The sequence below is a fragment of the Hemiscyllium ocellatum genome, chromosome 18, assembly GCF_020745735.1.
Source record: "Hemiscyllium ocellatum isolate sHemOce1 chromosome 18, sHemOce1.pat.X.cur, whole genome shotgun sequence".
Taxonomy (NCBI): Eukaryota; Metazoa; Chordata; class Chondrichthyes; order Orectolobiformes; family Hemiscylliidae; genus Hemiscyllium; species Hemiscyllium ocellatum.
Genome location: NC_083418.1, coordinates 77806706 through 77829068, shown reverse-complemented (window position 1 = coordinate 77829068; position 22363 = coordinate 77806706). Strand labels below are relative to the sequence as shown.

The 22363-nt window shown below is 43.2% G+C and overlaps 1 protein-coding gene across 6 annotated transcripts in view; it reads left to right on the top strand.

Annotated features, from left to right (window-relative positions):
- Window positions 1-239: 239 nt before the first annotated feature.
- Window positions 240-22363, top strand: part of nav2a (neuron navigator 2a) — a 590475-nt gene continuing 568351 nt past the window's right edge. For all 6 annotated transcript variants that reach the window (XM_060839109.1, XM_060839107.1, XM_060839106.1 and 3 more), the window contains exon 1: window positions 240-494. In XM_060839109.1, the coding sequence (XP_060695092.1) occupies window positions 240-494 (255 nt within the window). The remainder of the gene's footprint in view (window positions 495-22363) is intronic.

The following is a 22363-nucleotide window of genomic DNA, read 5'->3' as shown; positions in this document are numbered from 1 at the left end:
GCTTTAAAAAAAACCCTCTGCGAGAGGGAGGAATGAAGCTGGCTGAGTCACAGGAATAGAGGAGTGAAAGGGTAGGAAGTGCTCCACATTGGGCGAACATTGTAGAGAGAGAGAGAGGGGCTGCAGTACAGTCTGCCTCTCCCAGGCACCCAGCTCCTACTCCCCGAGGGCTGCTGCAGCTGGGTCGCAGGCGAAGGACGTGTCGAGCAAGGGAAGGAGTGTGGGTGGGGGCACAGAAAATGCCAGCAATTCTCGTGGCCTCGAAAATGAAGTCAGGACTGCCTAAGCCGGTCCACACTGCTGCCCCTATCCCGAATGTCAGCGCCAGGACTCTGCAGCAGCCTTGCTACCTGAAGCTGGGTAACAAGGTGGAAGCGACCAAGCCGGTGTACTCGAGCCTGATCCCCCTCAAATCTTCGCATGGCTTGGACAATGAAGGGGAGAAGCTGCTACTTGGCAAGACGAACGCGGCAGAACATAGCTTTGACACTCAGGTCAGAGAGAAAAAAAAACAAAATTGTGGTTTTCTTTTCAGGTCATGACTCTCTCGTTTAGAACAATCCATGTTGTAGCGTCTGGCAAAAAAAAGGAAATGTCTAAGAGGTTATCGTGCAACAGAATCTTCCTATTGTGACTAATCATTTCAGGGAAGTGTTGGCATGTTGGGAATGTCTCTGAGCAAAACTTTGAGATGCATATTCAAACCCCATCATAGCTAATGCTGTTTACATTTAGTTTATAATATTTGGAATTAGTGTCAGATCAATGATTGCCTGGCTCACTCATGCCCTTTAGGGAAGGAAATCTGCCATCCTTACCTGGTCTGACCTACATGTAACTCCAGACCCCCAGCAATGCAGTTGACTCTTAACTCTCTCTTCAGTTGTCCCAGTAAGGCAATTAGGAAGGACAATGTCATTCCTCATTCAGTGAATGTGGGTGTTCCTGGCTGGGCACAGCATTTATTGCCCATTCCCTAATTGCCCAGAGGGCAGTTAAGAGTCAAGCCCTTTGCTGGGAGTCTGGAATCACATGTAGACCAGACCCAGTTATGGACTGCAGATTTCATTCTCTAAAAGGTGAAGCAGGTGGCTTTTTAATGACAATTGAAATCCGTTTCATTGTCATCATTTGACTTTTAATTCCCGGTTTATGCTGAATTCAAATTTCCGCCATTGGTCACGGTAGGATTTGGGCTATGGCATCAGACCATTAATCTGGGGTACTAGATGACTAGTCCTGTATCATTACAACTATATCATCGCCTCCCAGTGGAGTAGAACTCCGAAATGCTGGTCTTCCCAGTGATGTCCATGCCCTGTGAAAAAATAAAGGGAAAATAAATGACAGCAGTTAGGAGTGATGTGAAATGACAGGATATTCAGTTCAATTTGGCCAGGTGCCCTGCATTTTATTATCAACGGCACATTCTGCTGTAGTTGCTGGTCAGTATGACATATCAGGCTACAGTATGTAGGGTAGAGGTTTGGACTGGTGCCAGAATATGAAAGGATTTGTGTCTGCAACTAAGATTGGTATAATTTTTATTATTAGTGCAGAGATAGTGCCTGGATGATCTTGCTGAAGTTAATTGCTTGTTACTAGTGCACAATTGCTGCTCCCTCCAACGCACAGAAGCAGACTGTTGATAATTCCTTTAGTTTTAACCTTGTCATCTCTTTCTTTAAAAAAAACAGGATTTTTGGTGAAATTAAATGAGAACACATTGCAGCTGGTAAACATGACTAAAATTGTGAGGGTTAAATAATAATTGTCTTGATTTTTGCTTAGCTGAGGTACAATATATCTCCTGCAATTGTGTAAACTAAAATGAAAGCCTTGTCAGATTTGTTCTGCAGTTTCATGTAGCCTTCTGCAGCCTTTCAAAGAAAGCTAAATTAGGTAATGTTTCAATTGCTACTCGGAATAGTAACCAGCTAAAGGCTTCCATTTGTTATAATGCAACATTACCAAGTTTGGGCAGAGAAAATTGGGAGAATGTTGTAAGATATGGAAAAGAAAATGAAGCTTTTATGTCTGTTGACCCATCAAACATTGTATTACAATTTATAAAATGGCTGAATGTTTTTGCATTTTTTGTGTGTATCCCTGCGATGAGTGAAGGTGTAAATTGCTGAATGGTCACCATTTATGGCAACAAGACTGTTTCTTTATTTGAGATCTATATTCTCAGTTGCAACTCAGACTTGTGTTTGAGAGCCATATGCCATTGGACAAAGAAGCATCAGAGCTTTTGCCTGATATACTCAAGACTGGAAGGAGCTGGAAAGGGAGATGCTAAGTGGTGTACCGGGGAGCTCACTGCAGTGAGAGCTGTTATATGAGGAAATGAAATGTGCCAGTATCATGTTCTCGAATTAGGATAGTTTTCAGGTCAGACATTATGGTGGGATTATGGGGTCATAAAAGGTAATTAAAGATGACCCCACAAGTGGCTGTGACCACAAGTGGCATCAGGGGTTTACCTGCAAGGAAGCAAAGAATGTGAAGAAAGACTTGCAAAAAATTGACACTTTGGTCATTTGACCAGGGGAGATTGAAGATTTTAACAAGTTAATGAAGAAATGATTTATGTTTCAATATTGTAGATAGCTGAGAGGTTATATAAGTACAAGATAAACTATAATTTCTCTGGGAAGCCAGGGAGGAAATTGCTGAGCCTTTGGTTTTGAACTTTAAATCGTCTTAGTCTACAGGAATAATGTCAGAAGACTGAAGGATAGGTAATGTTGTTCCATTGTTCAAGAAGGGGAATAGAGACAAGCCCTGGAAATTATAGACCTGTGAGCCTTACTTCGGTTGTGAGTAACGTGTTGGAAAGGGTTATAAGAAATAGGATCTATAATCATCTAGAGATGAATAAGTCGATCAGGGATAGTCACCGTGGTTTTGTGAAGGGTAAGGCATGCCTCACAAACCTTTATTGAGTTCCTTGAGAAGGTGACCAAACAGGTGGATGAAGGTAAAGTGGTTGATGTGGTGTATATGGATTTCTGTAAGGCATTTGATAAGATTCCTTATGGTAGGCTATTGCACAAAATATGGAGGCATGGGATTGAGGATGATTTGGTGCTTTGGATCTGAAATTGGCTCTCTGAAAGAAGACAGAGGGTGGTGGGGGTTGATGGGTAATGTTCATCCTGGAGTCCATTTACTAGTGGAGGACTGAGTTTTGGAACCATGCGATCATGCTGCAGCAGTACAAAACTCTGGTGCAGCCACGTTTGGAGTATTGTGTACAATTCTGGTCACTGCATTTTAGGAAGGAAATGGTTCAGACGAGATTTACTCGGATGTTGCCTGATATGGAGGGAAGGTCTTACAAGGAAAGGTTGAGGGACTTGAGGGTGTCTTCATTAGCGAGAAGAAGGTTGAGTGGCGACTTAATTGAGACATATAAGATAATCAAAGGGTTAGATAGGGCGGACAGGGAGAGCCATTTTCCTCAGATGGTGATGGCCAGCATGAGGGGATGTAGCTTTAAATTGAGGGGTGATAGATATAGGACAGATGTCAGAGGTAGTTTCTTTACTCAGAGAACAGTTGGGGCATGGAATGCACTGCCTGCAATGGTAGTAAATTCACCAACTTTAAGGGCATTTAAATAGTCATTGGATTGGCATATGGACGAGAATGGAATAGTTAGGTTAGATGAGCTTCAGATTGGATCCACAGGTTGGCGCAACATCGAGGGCTGAAGGGCCTGTACTGCCCTGTAATGTTCTATGTTCTATATTTAAAAAATGCAAAGGCTTTGAAAGTGGAGTTGAGGATTTTCAGATTGGCCATGATCTTATTAAATAGTGGAGCAGACTCGATGGGTAGAATGGCTTACTTCCACTGATAACTTGTTCTGGTTTTATGATCTTATGTGACACAGCAGCAGAAACATTTAGGCAGGGAGCAGTGAAGTGTACTTCCAGACTGCAATAGAAATGGAGATCATCAATAGTCAGAACCGAGTAGGTGGTCTGAGGAGGGACGAATAAAGAGATATTGAAATAGCTTGGGCGTACACCAGCCCTAGATTGGTTGGGATGAATGGCCAGTTTCTGTGATCTAATTTTTCTGTCGTCTTCTGTGACAGATATCCAGCTGTAATAACCATGTCTTCTGTTTGATGGGCAGCAGCTTCACACTGTGCAATTTGGCTATGCAAACCACCACTGTACTTGCTACATGGTGGTTTAGGCAAGTTGCCATCCTGTGTATGTGACCAGTTTATACAATGTACATAGTTACAGTACCTCACAGTGTATGTGTTGCTTGTTGGAACTTCAGCAACTCCATTCCACTGTTGGACAGAAAAGGCTTCTGTCTTTGGACCTCATGTTAGTGAGGGTCACTGACATTACAGTTTAGGAGGATGACATTGTTAACATTCAGTGATATATGCAATGGTTATATTGGTATGTCAGAGTTTATACTGAAACATCTTTAAAATTGCTGCTGTCATCTTTATTGACTTAGATACTGCTTTGCATAAAATATTAGTATGGTTAGAGAGCCTGGTAATAAACAGAAAGTAAAATATTAGGATAAATGGGTGATCTGCAGGTTTGCACACTGAAAACAGGGAATTGTCAACAAGATTAGTGCTAGGGCCTCATTACAGACTCTTTCCAGACGATCTTGGTGAACTGGTTGAAGGGACTAAGTGATTTGGAGTCAAATTTGACGACCATTCAACGATAGGTGGGAATGCAAGCTGTGGGAAAGATGGGCTAAATTTTCCAATGGGCTTTGGGATAGAGCCCTCAGGAGCAATTGGGATCCCAGGCCTACTCTTTTCACAAATCACTGCAGCTGAAACTGACACCCGGAAGCGGCAAGAACAAACCAACAAAACCGGAAGAAACATCAAAGCAGCGCTTCACACGAGGCTCCAACAGCACTGATGATGTTCCCTAGCCAGGGAACGGAACGTTTGCAGCAAAAACTTCCAGCTCGGCGAGCAGAACCACAACAACGGATACCCGAGCTACAAATCTTCAATCAGATTTTGTGTTGGGTAGATTGGCATTCCTGGAAGTGTCCTCCTCGTTTGCACTCTCTGATTCTGCCATTCTCGACAGTGATTGGTTCCTCATTCTGCCAACTGAGCTCAGGCCTCTCAACAGTGAGCGGCACAATGGCTCACAGCGCCAGGGACCCAGGTTCGATTCCAGTCTCGGGCACCTGTCTGTGTGGAGTTTATGCATTCTCCCTATGTCTGCGTGGATGTCCTCTGGGTGTTCCAGTTTCCTCCCTTAGTCCAAAGATGTGCATGTAAGGGTGGATTGGCTACGCTAAATTGCCCGTAGTGTTCAGGGATGTGTAGGTTAGGTGCATTAATCAGGGGTAAATGTAAAATAATAGGGTAGGGGGTCTGCATTGGTTACTGTTCAGAGGGTTGGTGTGGACTTGTTGGGCCGAAGTGCCTGTTTCCCCAGGATTCGAACAGCACCAACGTGAACAAGAGGTTTTAGCAGTATAGAGTTGGAGAAATCCCCAGGCTCAGATGAGTTATATTCCAGGCTGCTGTGGGAATCAAGGGAGGCAATTGTAGAGGTTCTGACATTATTTTCAAATCCTCTCTGGCTCCTCCTCAGGATAGATGCCAGAGAACCAGAGTCAGTGAAGGGGGGTAAGAATAAGCCAGTGAATCTGACATCAGGGAAGCTATTGGAAAGAATTCTGAGGGACTAAATTAGTTTCCACTTGGAGTCCAGGATTAATTGAGGATAGTCAACAAGGCTCTGTCAGGGGAAGATCATGTTTGACAGCTTACAAAGGAGGTGACTAGGTGTGTTGATGAGGATCGTACAATTGATATGGTCGACATGGCCTTCAATCAGGCTTTTGACAAAGTGTCGCAACTGGTCAAAAGGGAAAAGCCAGAGATATTTGGAGCAAAATTGACTTAGTGGCAGGAGTCAAAGGGTGATGGTCGAATGTTGTTTTTGTAACTGGAAGCCTGTATCTAATGGTGTACCACAGGGTTGGGTGCTGGGGACTTTGCTGTTTGTCACGTACATTAATGATCTAGACATGAATGTAAAAGATTTGATCACAGATTACATGAAAACTGGTGGAATAGTAAATAAAGAAAGGAAAGCCTTAGACCACAGGCCAATATAGACAGGCTGATCAGCTGAAGAGAACAATGGCAAATGAATTTAATCCTGAGAAGTGTAAGATCGGGCAGATTAACAAATCGAGGGAGTAGACAATAAATAGTGGGAACATAAGAAGTATAGAAGTTCGGAGGAACCTTGTTTTGTATGTCCACAGATCCTTGAAGGCCATAAGACAGATGGAAGTCCTATGGATGCTTTCCTTTTACCAGACGAGGCACTGAGTACAAGAGCAGGGAGAGTTTGATGGAATGGCATTAATTTGGGCCACAGATGGAGTACACTAGGAATCATGTGAGTGTACTGGAGGGGGCTGTAGAGGTGGTTCACCTGGGTTGGAGTAATCAAGGTATGATGAGAAACTCGAAAGCCTGGTGTTGGTTTCCTTAGAGCAGAGGAGGCTAGTGGATGATTTGATTGTGCTGTACAACATTATGAAGGGCAAAAACAACTGATTACTAATTTAAGGTGCTTTTGTAGTTACCTCTGAGCAAGGTGGCATGGGTTAAAGTGCCATCTGCTCCAGAAGTGTGTCTTGACTTATCCAAGCACATTGATTCAAAAATACCTGGACAGTGAAAAGCACTTCCCCTTAGCGGAGACATTAATAATCAGGAGACATAGATGTAAGGTAAGTGACATGAGGTTTAATGGACATTTAGGGAAGAATTTATTTCAGGGAAGATTTATCCTAGGCTACTCCAGAAAACAAGTAAGGTTGCTAAGCCGCTGGTGAGGATATTTGCCTCCTCACTCTCCACGGGAGTCATACCGGAGGATTGGAAGGAGACGAATGTTGTTCCTCTTTTCAAAAAGGGGAGTAGCGAAATCCCTGACAATTACAGACCAATCAGTCTTACATCTGTGGTCAGCAAAGTTTTGGAAAGAATCCTGAAGGATAGGATATAAGACTATTTGCCAAAGCATAATGTGATTAAAGGCAGTCAGCATGGCTTTGTGAGGGGCAGTTCATGCCTCACAAATCTTATTGAGATCTTTGAGGAGGTGTCAAGACAGGTTGACGAATGTTGAGCAGTGGATGTGGTGTATATGGACTTCAGCAAGGCATTTGATAAGGTTCCCCATGGTAGGCTCATTCATAAAGTCAGGAAGTATGGGATACAGGGAGATTTGGCTGGTGGACAGGAGGCAGAGAGTGGTTGTAGATGAAAAGTATTGTGTCGGGAGGTCAGTGTTGAGTTGCATCCTGCAGGGCTCTGTTCTTGCGCCTCTGCTCTTTGTAGTTTTTATAAATGACTTGGATGAGGATGTTGAGGGGTGGATTAGTAGATTTGTTGATGACACAAAGATTGGAGGAGTCGTCGATAGTATCGAGGGCTACTGCAGGCTGCAGCACTACATAGACAGGATGCAGAGCTGGGCTGAGAAATGGCAGATGGAGTTCAACCTGGATAAATGTGAAGTGATGCATTTTGGAAGGTCGAACTGGAATGCTGAATATAGGATTAAAGACAGGATCCTTGGCAGTGTGGAGGAACAGAGGGATCTGGGTGTGCAAGTACATAGATCCCTCGAAGTTGCCACCCAAGTCGATATGGTTGTTAAGAAAGCATATGGTGTTTTGGCTTTTATTAACAGAGGGATCGAGTTTAAGAGCCGTGAGGTTTTGCTACAGCTCTACAAGTCCCTGGCGAGACCACACTTGGAATATTGTGTCCAGTTCTTGTCGCCATACTGTAGGAAAGATACAGAGGCTTTGGAGAGGGTGCAAAGAAGGTTTACCAGGATGCTGCTTGGACTGGAAGGCTTGCCTTATGAAGAAAGGTTGAATAAGCTCAGACTTTTCTCTCTGGAGAGAAGCAGGAAGAGAGGAGACCTGATTGAGGTGTACAAAATAATGAGAGGAATAGATAGAGTCAATAGCCAGAGACTTTTCCCCAGGGCAGGATTGACTGGTATGAGGAGTCATGTTTGAAGATATAATGAGGAAGGTATAAATGAGACGTCAGAGGTAGATTCTTTACGCAGAGAGTTGGGAATGTCTGGAATGCGTTGCCAGTTGTGGTGGTGGAAGCAGAGTCATTAGGGACATTTAAGCACCTGCTGGACATGCACATGGATAGCAGTGAGTTGAGGGGTGCGTAGGTTAAGTTACTATATTTGACATTAGGATTAAATCTCAACACAACATCATGGGCCAAAGGGCCTGTTCTGTGCTGTACTTTTCTATGTTTTATGTTCTAAGTTGTGACCCAGAGGGTGGTGAGTATGTGGAACTCATCAGTCAAGGTGGGAACCTTAACAATATTTAAGAAATAAATTAAGGGTAAGGAGGTTGACTGATGTGGTGCCATTATTTAAGAAACATTGCAAGAAAAAGCCAGGGAACTATAGACCAGTGAACCTGATGTTAGTGGTGGGTAAGTTGTTGGAAGGGATTCTGAGGGATAGGATTTACATGCATTTGGAAAGGCAGTGACTGATTAGGTATAGTCAACGTGGCTTTGTGTGTGGGAAATTGTGTCTCACTAACTTGATTGAGTTTTTTGAAGAAGTGACAAAGATTGATGAAGGCAGAGTGGTAGACGTCTACATGGATTTCAGCAAAACGTTCAATAAGGTTCCACATGGTAGACTGGTTAGTAAGGTTAGATCACATTGGATCCAGGGGAGCTAGTCAATTGGATACAAAATTGGCTTAAAGGTAGGAGATAGAGGGTGATGGTGGAGGACTAGTTGGACTAAAGGCCTATAATCAATGGTGTGCCACAAAGATTAGTGCTGGATCCACTGTTTTTTGATGGTTTTAAATGATTTTAATGTGAATATAGGAGGCATGGTTAGTAAGTTTGCAGATTCCGCCAAAATTGTTGGTGGAGTGGGCAGTGAAAAAGATTATCTAAGAGTATAACAGGACCTTAATCAGATGGGCCATTAGCCTGAGGAGTAGCAGATGAAGTTTAATTTAGGTAAATGTTAGATTAGATTAGATTACTTACAGTGTGGAAAAAGGGCCTTCGACCCGCCGAAGAGGACCCATCCAGATCCATTCCCCTGCATCTAGCACTACGGGTAATTTAGCATGGCCAATTTACCTAACCTGCACATTTCTGGACTAGGTGTTGTATTTTGGTAAAATAAATTAAGCTCAGACTTATACGTTTGAAGAGAGGGCCCTGGGGAATGTTGCTGAGCTAAGAGACATAGGGGTACATGTGTATAGATCCTTGAGACTGAAGTTGCGATAGACAGGGTAGTGAGGAAGGCATTTGGCAGTGCTGCTTTAATTGGTCAGAACATTGAGTACAGGGGTTGGGATGTAATTTTGTGGCCGTACAGGGCATTGGTGAAGCTACCTTTGGAATACTGCGTATAATTCTTGTCGCCCCCTCTGTAGGAAGGACATTGAGTGGGTGCAGAAATGATTTACTGTGATATAGTCGAGATTGGAGAGCTTGAGTTACAAGAAGAGGCTGAATAGGGTGGGGGCTTTTCCATGGAGTGCCGGAGGCTGAGGGGTGACCTTACGGAGGTTTATAAAATCATGAGGGGCATGGATATGGTGAATAGCCAAGGTCCCTTTCCTCGGGTGAGGGAGTCCAAAACTAGCGGGCATAGGTTAAGGGTGAGAGGAGAAAGATTTTTTAAAAAACCTGAGGGGTAACCTTTTTCATGCAGAGGGTGGTACATGTGTGGACTGAGCTGCCAGAGGAAATGGTGGAGACTGATACAATTATAGTACTTAAAAAGCACCTGGATGAGTAATATGAGTGAGAAGGATTTGTGCCAAATGTTGGCAGATGGAACTAGGTCAGATTGGGATGTCTGGTTGGTGTGGATGAGTTGGACTGTAAGGTCTATTTCTGTACTGTATGACTCTATAAGTGTTTAGCTGAGCACTTGAAGCACCATCATATACAATGCTATGAACCAAGTGCTGAATAATGAGACTCGATACTTAATGCCCAGAATGGACATGATGGATCAAAGGACCTTTCTCTGCACTGTTCAACACTGACTGTCAATGGAGTGGTGGGAGTTTCTCAGGCACGCAGGAGACCTCATGGGCATTGCAACATGTGCAGGGAACAGGGAGGAACATTTTAAGTAAAATTTCAGAGGAACAAGCTTTTCTAACTGAGTGGTCCAATCTGTTGGTGTGACCTTCCATGAACAACGGTAGATGTTTTTGGGATGGTGCATCTGATTTTGATGGCCACTCTGCCCACTCCTTCTCCCCCTCATTCCTGCCACTGAAAGGGCACTTCTGCTGAGCTGGCAGCCTCTCTGTGTTGTGGTGGGTGAGGTAAGGAGCACTCCACCCACAACGCTTGGCCAATGGTGCTGTAAACGCACCCCTTGTTGGAACCTCAAGTATAAACATTGCCTCAAAACCTAATGTGCTGGAGGAACTCAAAAGGTCTGGCAACATCTGTGGGTAGAGAAGTCAGAGTTAGCATTTTGAGTCCAGCAACCGTGGAACTCAGTTCCAGTTCCAGTTCCAGTTCTGAAGAAGGTTCACTAGACTTGAAGGGTTAACTTTGTTGTTTCTCATAGATGCTGTCAGACCTACTGAATTTCTCCAGCAATTTCTGATTTTTTTCAGATTTCCAACATCCCCCTTCTATTCTTTTACTGAAATGTTGACTACCTGTCAATGTTCGATAGGCAGCTGAAGCACTTGCCAGGCAAACCCCGGAAACTTGCAATGATGGCGCAAACTCTGTAGGGATTGGACCCAACATAACTCCCTCCCATTTCCTCAGCCCACTGTCTTTCCAACACTATCCCCAAAGGGATCAGTAAACTGATGCAGATACTATCTGTTTGGAAATTGTAAGGTTATCCATTTTGTACAGAGGAATAGAAAAACAGTATATTGTTTAAGTGTACAGAGACGACAGAATGTCATGGTGTAAAGGTACTGGGTATCTTGGCTGAAAATGTGTTGCTGGAAAAGCGCAGCAGGTCAGGCAGCATCCAAGGAACAGGAGAATCGACGTTTCGGGCATAAGCCCTTCTTGGCTTATGCCCGAAACATCGATTCCCCTGTTCCTTGGATGCTGTCTGACCTGCTGCGCTTTTCCAGCAACACATTTTCAGCTCTGATCTCCAGCATCTGCAGTCCTCACTTTCCCCTACTGGGTATCTTGGTACATGAAATATATATGTTCACTTTTCAACAGAACAAATGATGAGGAGTGTAAATGGAATAGAAACCAAGAATAGAGAACAATACAGCACAGTACAGGCCCTTCGGTCCACGATGTTGTGCTGACCTTTTATCCTACTCTAAGATCAAACTTGCCAACATAACCTTAATTTTACTATCTTCTGTGTGCCTATCCAAGAATCTCTTAAATGTCCCCAATGTATCTGACTCTACTACCACCACTGGCAGTGCATTCCACACATCCACCACTCTCTGTGTGAAGAACCTACCTCTGACATCTCCTCTAACCCTTCCTCCAATCACCTTAAAAGTATTCCCCTCATGATAGCCATTTCCGCTGTAGGAAAGTCTCTGACTATTCACTCTATCTATGCCTTTCATCATCTTGTACAACTCTTAGAATGCAAATTCCTAGTGTGGAAACAGGCCCTTCGACCCAACAGGTCCACACCGACCCTCCGAAAAGTAACCCACCAGACCCATTCCCCTACCCTAAATTTACCCCTGACTAATAACTAACACTGTGAACAATTTAGCATGGCCGATTCATTGAACCTGCACATCTTTGTATTATGGAAGGAAAGCCATGTCGATACAGGGAGAATGTGCAAACTCCACATATACAGTTGCCCGAGGGTGGAATCAAACCCAGGTCCCTGGCGCTGTGAGGCAGTGGTGCTAACCACTGATTCATTGTGCCCATCTCCAAGTTGCCTCTCACCCTTCTTCACTCCAATGAGAAAAGTCTAAGCTCCCTCAACTTTTCTTCTTAAGACATGCCCCCCCAAGTCCAGGCAGCATCCTGGTAAATCTCCTCTGCACCCTCTCCCAAGCTTCCACATCCTTCCTATAAGAGGTGACCAGAACTGAACACAATATTCCAAGTGTGGTCGAATCAGGGCTCAATAGAGCTGCACCATAACCCCGTGGCTCATAAACTCAATCACCCTGCGAGTGAATGCCAACACCCCATACGCCTTCTTAACAACCCTGTCAATTTAGGTGGCAATTTGGAGGGATCTGTGGATTCCTGTGTTCCTCCGCACTGCCAAGAGGGTGGATGGAATGTTTGGTTTTTATTCCAAGGAGGCTGTGATATTTAATTAAGAAAATCTTGCTTTGAATGTCCACATTGATAAGACCTATTTAGAGTACTGTACATAGTTTGTACCACCTTATCTGTGGAAGGGTAAGCCTGTGTTGAAGGCAATCGTGAGTTTGGTTCCTGGGATGAAGGAGTTGTCATATGAGGAGAAATTGAGCAGTTTGGGTCTATCCTCATTGGAGTTCAAAAGATTAAGAGATGGTCCTATTCCCATTTGTAAAATCCTGATAGTGTGGTTTGATGCTGAGATGAGGTTTCCTGTTGTGGGTGTCTCTGAACTTAGAGGATATAATTTCAGGATAAGTACCTATCGTGTTAAGACTGAAATGAGGAGGAATGAAGTCCCACCAGGACCAGTCATTTCCTGATTTTCTTAGAGTCTTGTTCCAACAGGGCAACTGAAAATAATTACTTTTGACATCAAAATTGCACTTGACTAAATCTAACATCAGGGAGCATGAGGAAAATTGCTCAGGGGGACTTGTGGGGAGAATCTTCACTCGTCATACCTCACGTGGTGATTGTGCTTGTTGGAGTTATTCTTCCCAGCTCCGGAACATCTGTGTAAGACTTCCTCAGATTCCAGTCTTGGGCCCAAACAACTTCAGTTGCTTCATCAATGATTTTCAGTGAGGTCTGAAGCAGGGATGCTCACTGACTGCACCGTGTCTGTTCTAGTCACAACTTCTCAGATACTGAAGCTGTCCATGTCTGCATAAAAGTAAGAGCTGGACAACATTCACGTTTATGTTGACATGCAGCAAGGAACGTCCATGCCATGTGAGAGCTAGACAATAACCGTGCCCAACAATAGAGTCTCTAACCATCTCCACTTGACCTTCCCATTGCTGAATCCATTGCCATCAGCATCCTGGGGAGGGCATTGACCAGAAATTGAACTAGGTTAACCATGCATTGGCTAAAGGATTCGGTCAGCAGAGGCAATGAATCCTGCTCGCCTCCTAACTTCCCAAAACCTGTCTGCTATCTATAAAGCATGTAATAGGAATGTGATAGCATACTCTTGAATTACCTGCATTGTAACAGTTCCAATAAAACTTAAGAATTTACTACCATTCAGGAGAGACAGCAGGCTATTTGATTGGCACACTATTAATACATTCAGCATCTACTCCCTATACCAATGACACATTGTGGCTGCAGTGTGCATAGTTGAAAATGTATTGCTGGTTAAAGCACAGCAGGTCAGGCAGCATCCAAGGAATAGGAAATTCGACGTTTTGGGCATAAGCCCTTCATCAGGAATCAGGTTATGCAGTGTGCATAACCCACAGGATGCTCTGTAGCCACTTGCCAGACCTCCTTCAGCAACAATCCCTCAATACTGACCATTGAGAAAGACAAGGGAAGCAGGCATGGGGTGGGGGCGCACAAGCACTTGCAAACTTCCCTGCAATGCATTCACCATCCTGACATGGAACTTTCTGACTGTTTTCTCAGCATTGCTGGGTCAAAAGCCTGGCTCTCACTCCCTAAAAAACCTGGCTCTCACTCTCTAAAAAACCTGGATCTCACTCCCTAAACACACTGTGAGTGCACAACATCTGCTGCAGATTGACAATGACCCTTAAGCATCACCTTTCCAAGGACATTTTTTAATGGACATTAAATGTTAGATTTACTAGTGCTATTTATATCCCATGAATAAGTAAAACAAAAATCCATTGAATTCTTTACCCTAGAGAGCTCTGCAGACTGTGTCATTAGATATATTGAGGGCTCAGGTGGAAGAATGCTTGGACTTTTTAAAAATATTTCCTCTTAGGATCCTCCGGGGGGAATGGATTAAGGATGACTCACCTCCACTTCAGTTTGATAGTTTCATAGCGAGAGGATTCAAATTTAAGGACAAGGATGTCTTGCAGCATTGATGGGGCCACACCTGCAATACAGTGTGCAGTTTTGATCTGCTTATCTGAAGAACAATGTTCTTGCGGTAAAGGGAATGCAATGAAGGTTTACCTGTTTGATTCCAGGACTGATGTATGAGGAGAGAATGAGCCTGTTCGGATTGTATTCCCCGCATATTGGGAGAATGAGGAGGTTTCTTGTGGAAACCAATGAAAATTCTAACAGGACTAGACAGGTTAAATGCAGGAAGGATGTTCCCGACGGTGGAGGAGTCCAGGACCAGGGGGTCATAGTTTAAGGATGAGGGGTAAATCTTTTAGGCCTGAGATGAGGAGAAATGTCTTCACTCAGAGTGTGGTGAGTCTATGGAATTCACTAGCACAGAATATGGTTCCGGTTATAACATTGTGTGTTTTCAGGAAGGAGGTAGATGCAGCTCTTGTGGGTGAAATGAACAAGGATATGGGGGGCATTAGGGATGGGATTGAGCTCAATGATCAGCTATAATCTTATTGAATGGTGCAGCAGGCTTGAGGAGTCAAATGTGTTTAGTGTTTGTGTGTGTTTGATGGGGAGGCTCTAAAGACCAGTGTATGATCTGCAGACTTTGCCACACACAGGGCAATGGTAATGTGCTTGGAGGGTCAGGTAGATGTGTTATTGAGAGGTTTGCATTCTCCCTCCGATGCCTGGACTTCACCTCAGCATGTTCCCGGTGAAATCTCTCAATGTGCTCATTACCTTCCTTCACCACTTTGGTTGTTCACAAACTGCGAGTTCTATGTGTCTGTAGTAAACATAGAAAACAAGAGCAGGAGTAGACCTTTCAGTCCTCTGAACCTGCTCCCCCTTCAATATGATCATGGCCTATCATCCAACACAGTCTTCTCTGCCCATTTTCTGCCATACCCTTTGATTTCTTTAGCCTTAAGATTGACATATAAGAATGAACTGTATGTGTTTGATCTGTAGTAACAGCCCTGAAGACCACTGTCCTGTGAGTTATTTGCCACAACCAGATTCTGATTAGAATAGTTACTGCAGCACTCTGGAGTCAGGAATACAAATAAAAAGCCTCCTTTGATTGATTAACACCTTGATGCTGGGAACGTTGGCTTGGCAGTGGATGCTGCTGTTGGGCTGCCTTTCATGGATTTGGAGGATTGTATGAAAGCATAGCAGGTGGGACTTCTCCAGTGCTGTGAGGTTTCAGTTGGAGGTTGCTTCGGTCTCTGTAACATACAGGATTGTCGAGATCACTGCTGCCAAGTCAGCCTTAGCCTCGCGTTTTGAGAACCTGGTCCTCAAATACTCTTTTACCTCTCAAGTCACCCCAAAGGCTGATCTCCACTTTGGAAATGATGAGGAACTTTGTCATTTGTATTGACCTTCATCAAAAAGAGACTCCCAATGTTATCAGGATTTATGGTATGGTCCTCGGAAGTGTTGCTGAACAAAGAGACCTTGAAGTGCAGGTTCATTGCTCCTTGAAAGTGGAGTTGCAGGTAGATGGGATAGTGAAGAAGGCTGTTGGTATGCTTTCCTTTACTGATCAGAGTAATGAGTACAGGAGTTGGGAGGTCATGTTGCGGCTGTACAGGACATTAGTTAGGCCACTGTTGGAATATTGTGTGCATTTCTGGTCTCCTTCCTATCGGAAAGATGTTGTGAAACTTGAAAGGGTTGGGTAAAGATTTACAAGGATGTTGCCAGGGTTGGAGGATTTGAGCTACAGGAAGAGGCTGAACAGGCTGGGGCTGTTTTCCCTGGAGCGTCAGAGGCTGAGGGGTGACCTTATGGAGGTTTACAAAATCATGAGGATAGAATAAATAGACAAGGTCTTTTCCCTGGGGTGGGGGAGTGCTGAACTAGAGGGCATAAGTTTAGGGTGAGAGGAGAAAGATATAAAAGAGACCTAAGGGGCAACCTTTTCACGCAAAGGGTGGTACGTGTATGGAATGAGCTGCCAGAGGATGTGGCATTTGGATGGGTATATGAATAGGAAGGATTTGGAGGGATATGGGCCGGGTGCTGGCAGGTGGGACTAGATTGGGTTGGGATATCTGGTCGGCATGGATGGGTTGGACTGAAGGGCTGAAGTGTCTGTTTCAATGCTGCACATCTCTACAACTCTATGACAATGTGCAGAGATTCGCATTGTATTATTTTCGGGACAGAATGGATGATAGAGTTGTGTTCAAGATCAGGTCGAACAAGAGCTTATCGAATAGTGGAGTAATCATTAGGGGCTGTCTACCTTATTTAAAATGTGATTAAAATAAATGAATATGTGGCACTCATCTTGTGTCTAACTGGAGTTGGAGGGTAGAACAAGCCTGCATTATTTTGTACACATAGAGGCCCTCAGCTTATATTCAGTTTATGTGCCTCACAATTAATGTAGAGCCTGCTTTTTGCATTTAAGAACATAGAAACTTTGAACTTAGTCTGTTTTTGGTGGGACTTGGCAGGAAATATTGTAGCGGAGGAGTGCAACACGTTATGCATTCAAGGTTTTGTGAATATTTTATTGGTTTAATGTGCAAGCTTTTCTACAGAGCTTCATCAAACTCTGCCAGTTGTGATTCTACTTTTAGCATTGCTGTGGAAGATTTACTAATCTGTTTGTTTCTAGGATTTGTTTATCATCAACGCTGTTGCCAATTATTGCCCACTTCTAACTGTCTTTCGGAAGGTGGTGATGAACCACTGGAGTCTGTGGGATTAATATACTCCCACAATGCTGTTCGGGAGCAAGTTCCAGAAATTTGACCCAGTGACAATGAGGAACGCTAATATTGTTTCATTGAGGGGAACTTGCAAGTGTTAATGGGCCCACTCAGCTGCTGCCATCCTATCCTTCTAGGTGGCAGATGTTGCCTGTTTGGATAGAGAAGAGTGATTGTTGAAGGTGCTGGATTGGGTGCCACAGAGCAGAGTTGTTTTGCCTGGGGTGGTATTGAACGTTCGGAATGTAATTGGAGCTCCGCTCATCCAGACAGATGGGGAGTATTCCAGTATACACCTGTTGGACCATAACATCATAGCGAGTTTTGAGAAGATTAGTAGCTCAAGTTGAGGTTCTGGATGTAAGTTTGCTTGCTGAGCTGGGAGGTTCATTTCCACACGTTTCGTCACCATACTAGGTAACATCTTCAGCGGGCCTCAGGCAAAGCAGTGTACATGATTCCTGCTTTCTATTTATATGTTTGGGTTTCTTTGGGTTGATGATGTCATTTCCTGTGGTGATGTCATTTCCTGTTCTTTTTCTCAGGGGGTGGTAGATAGGATCTAACTCAATGTATTTGTTGATAGAGTTACAGTTGGAATGCCATGCTTCCAGGAATTCTCGTGCATGTCTCTGTTTGGCTTGTCCTAGGATGGATGTGTTGTCCCAGTCGAAGTGGTGTCCTTCCTCATCTGTATGTAAGGATACTAGTGAGAGAGGGTCACGTCGTTTTGTGGCTAGTTGGTGTTCATGTATCCTGGTGGCTAGTTTTCCGTAACACCATAAGAAATAGGAACTGATCAAGAATTTATCTATGTGAGCCTTAAACATACAGAAGGACTCTGTCCCCACAGCCCTCTTTGGCAAGGTTTTGCAAGGGCTCAACCCTTTGAGGGGAATTCCTCCTCATTGCTGTCTTAAATTGGCACTGCTTTATTTTGAGACTTTTTTCTTTCATGGGATGAGGATGTCACTGGCCAGATCAGCATTTATTGCCCATCCCTAATTGCCCAGGAGCAGTTCAGAGTCAACCGCTTTGCTGTGGGTCTGGAGTCACATATAGGCCAGGCCAGGTAAGGATGGTGGTTTCCTTCCTTTAATGGACATCAGTGAACCATATGTGTATTTCCAATAATCAACAATGGATTCATGGCCATCATTTATTGAATGCGAATGCCACCATCTGCCATGGTGGGATCATTATCTGGATCTCTGGACTAACAATCCCATGATGATGCCACTAGCCCATTGCCTCTGGTCCTAGACTGACCCATGAGGGGAAGCATTCTCTCAGTATTTACTCTGTCATGCTCCTTAAGATCCTGTATTTTCAATGAGATCACCTCTTATTCTTCTAAATTCCATTGAGGAGAATCCCAACCTGTTTAGCCTTTGCTCATATGACAATCCATTCATTTGGGGGAACCTTCTTTAAACTGCCTCCAGTGCAATATTCTCTATCCTTCAATAAAAGGACCAAATTGCCCACTATTTTCAGTTGCAGTAAGACATCCCTATTTTGTATTCAAAAAAACCCCTTGTAATAACTGCCAATATTCCATTAGCCTTTCTGATTGACTATTGCAATTATGCGCTAGCTCTTTGTGTTTCATGCACAAATACCCCAAGTGCCTTTATGTTGAGGTTTTCTGCAGTTTTTCTTCATTTAAATAACATTTTGATAGGTGATTTGAAGAAAGTGGGGAAATACTTTTCTTATTTAGGTAATAAGCCAATCATAGAACCCACACCACCTTCCCTCTTTTGTAGGCACAGTTTTTATGAGGCTGAATCTGTTAGGTTTCAGCTCAAAGGTAAACCCCATGATACTGATGATTAGAGATTCAGTTATTGAATCCCAAAGGAAATTTGCTTAAATTTTTTGGAGGTCATTGCCTGGAATTTGTGTGGCATGAATGCTATTGGCCAGTTATAGTTTGATCAGGAATATGGTATTCATATAAGTTCAGGAATAAAGCAGAGGAGACAATGGCATAGTGGTATTGTTGCTAGGTTATTAATTGCAGGTCATGTTCTGTTGATCTGGCTTCAAATCCTGCATTGGCAGATGGTGGAATTCGAATTCAATAAAAATCTGGGATAAAGAGTCCAATGATGACCATTCAACTATTGTCAGAGGAACCTATTTGGTTCATTAATATCCATTAAGGAAGGAAACTGCATTCTGTCTTTACCGGCTGGCCTAAGAGTGACTCCAGACCTACAGCAATGTGGTTGACTCTCAACTGCCCACTGGGCAGTAGTGGGCCAGTGACATCCATGTCCTGTGAATGAATAAAACAGAAGTTTGCAAGTCAAAATTTACTTTTTTTTAACAATGGTTTTGTACATATGAATTTACACGTCTGTCCCTGTTAGCTATGGGAAGCACCAAAGTGTTGTTGGAAAACTGAACCTCATTCTTAAGCAGTATAAATACAAATGTAGTGGAGTCCTCTGATATTTTGATGTCATTTCTGGTAAAGATGATCGACTTTGTTCAGGAACACTTACTTTTGGTCGGGATATTAACATTTTGTGCTATTTGGTGATGAATCATGTGTTTGCACCTCACGCTTTCACATCTTGAAAGTTCTTGAAGTTACCTGACAATATTGGATAGAGGTTAGAGGCCTCATTAATGAAACAAACTGTTTCTGTATGTCATAGAATCCCTATAGTGTGGCAGTAGGTCATTCAGCCCATTAAGTCCACACTCACCCTCTGAAGAGCATCCCAATCTATAACCCTGCATTTCCCATGGCCAATCTACCTAACCTGCACATCTTTGGACTATGAGAGGCAACCAGAGCACCTGGAGGAAACCTACACAGACATGGTGAGAATGTGCAAACTCTGTGCAGACATTTGCCTGAGGGAGGAATTGAACCTGGGTCCCCGGTGCTGTGAGGCAGCAGTGCTAACCAGTGAGCCACCATGCAGCCCACACTGTGTCATACAGAAGGTTTATAGAAGTCACCTATTTATCTTCACCCTTGGAGTGGGAATGATGGAACAACATCGATTAAAATTGAGAAAACAGTCTAATACTACTGTTGTAATCTCATGACCTGGCAAGCAATGACACCATTGTTATTCACCAGGTCAGAGGGAGAGAGCTGAATATATCTGTTATAACACTAAAATATTTTTAAAACCATCACTCCCCCAGCAACTAAACTTTTCAAGATGTTTTTTAAACTCTCTGTATCTTTTCGCTAAGTGTTAATTTGCCAATGGGCTAAATGATAGGGTTGTGCAATGTTGACAAGACATCTGGTTGGTATTTAAGAATGCTATATGGTTGACCACATCAATCTAAGAAAGTATTTTGCAGTCTGGACAGATCACAGAGCTTTTACAGAGATTTCCCTTCCTCCTGTCAAACAAAAAATAACTATTGAAATGTTTCAAAATATGCGTTTTTCACCTGGATGATGCAAATTGTGAGCTGGAGCATTGGCTGATTGGCTATGATTTCCTCACTTGTTGCAAATGCACTGAGTCTAATCTGCACTCACGATCACAGCCCAGGCTAAAATAAATTCACTACTCATAATTCAGAGGCTGGATCAGGAAACTTAATCTTTATGACTAAAGGCCACATTACCCTGTGAATTTTACCAGTGACCTACCAGGGAATTTCTGATAAGAAGACAGGAATAGAAGTAATGGAACAGATGAAGACCATTAAGACCCTCAAGTCTGTTTCTCCATTCTAGATGATCACCAATTTCAGTGCCATTTCCCTTGCTATCCCCATATCTCTTGATGTCATTTGTATCTGAAAATCTACTGATTTCTGTCTTAAACGTACTCAATGACTGAGCTTCCACAGCTCTCTTGGGAAGAGAATCTCAAATATTTCACTATGCTTTGAGCAAAAACAAAATCCTTCTTGCCTCCGTCCAATATTGATTGCTCCTTTTTCTGAGATTGCATCTCCTGGTTTTAATTCTCCCCAGCCCTCAACTAGAAGAATATCCTTTCTGCATTAACATTGCCCACACATGGAGTCATGGAGATGTACAGCACCCTTTCAGATTTATGTACATTTCTGTGAGATAGTCTGCCATTCTTCTAAACTCAAGAGAATTCAGCCTCGGTCTCCTCAATCTCTCCTGAAAGGACAGTCCCATCATCCATGAATCAGTCTGGTGAATCTCCACTACACTACCTCATTCCTTAGGCACGGGGACCATAACTGCTACACAGTACTCCAAGTGTGGCCTTACCAAGGTTTTTGTAGAATTTAAACAAGAAGTCTTTGAATCTGTACTCAAATCCTTTTGCCATAAGCACCAGCAGATCATTTTCCCTCCAAATTGTATCTGCGTGTTTGCTTTCAGTCACATATGTACATGAACACCATGTCCCTTTGGCATCAAAACATCCCAATCTTAGACATTACCAACTTAGGCATACTTTGCACCTCCATTACTTCTATCAAAATAGATAACTTGCCACTTAGCCACATTATATTCATTCAACCTGTCCAAATCCCGTTGCATAATCCTTGCATCTCACTGTTACACCTTGTTCATCATTCACAAACTCAGAATTACTACTTTTTTTTACCACATCTAAATCATTGATATACTTTGTGAATAGCTGGGTTATAAACACTGACCCTTGCAGGATCCCAGTCATTGCCTGCCAGTTGAGAATGACCCATTTATTCTTGGTCTCTGGTTCCTTTCCTATACCCATGCCAGTATATTATCCCCAGTCCCATGCTTGAGTTTTATTGATGAGTCTTTTGAAAATTCAAATGCACTATATCCACTGGTTCCCTCTTGTCCACTCTGACACTAAACTAACACCCTTTAAGAAAAACTTCCGACCAGTTTGTCAAGAACTCCATTTCGTAAGTCCATGTTGACCCTTTCCAATCTGTTCATAGTCTCTAAGCCTTAGCCATTACATCTTTCGTAATAGATTTACATATATTTCCCATGACTTACACAAAGGTAACAATGGAACTGTGCAGGCTAATATCCATCACTGCTGTGTTATTAACTTCTCTCATACTCAACTGAAATAGCAGAGATATAAAATCCTGGCAACATTTTTAAAATTCCAATCCCAACAAATGTATAGGCTCATAGTGAGCATGTCAATGCCAAATATCCAGGAGAAGCAGCCTTTAACTTAATGAGCAGCTCCGCACCGATTTCACCAGTTCTGCTTCTGAGGGTGGCTGTGGTCTGGTATGTTAATGGAATGATTGGGTTTTCAAGGGGTATTGGAGGCTTTTAGGAGCAAATGCGCCTGACAGTCCTGTGTATTTCCAATCTTGGTTAGTAGCATTTTGGGTTTTGAGAATAGACACATATGAATGCAAACGTCAAGAGGGTTTGATAAATATGCAAAGCAAAAGTTAGTTC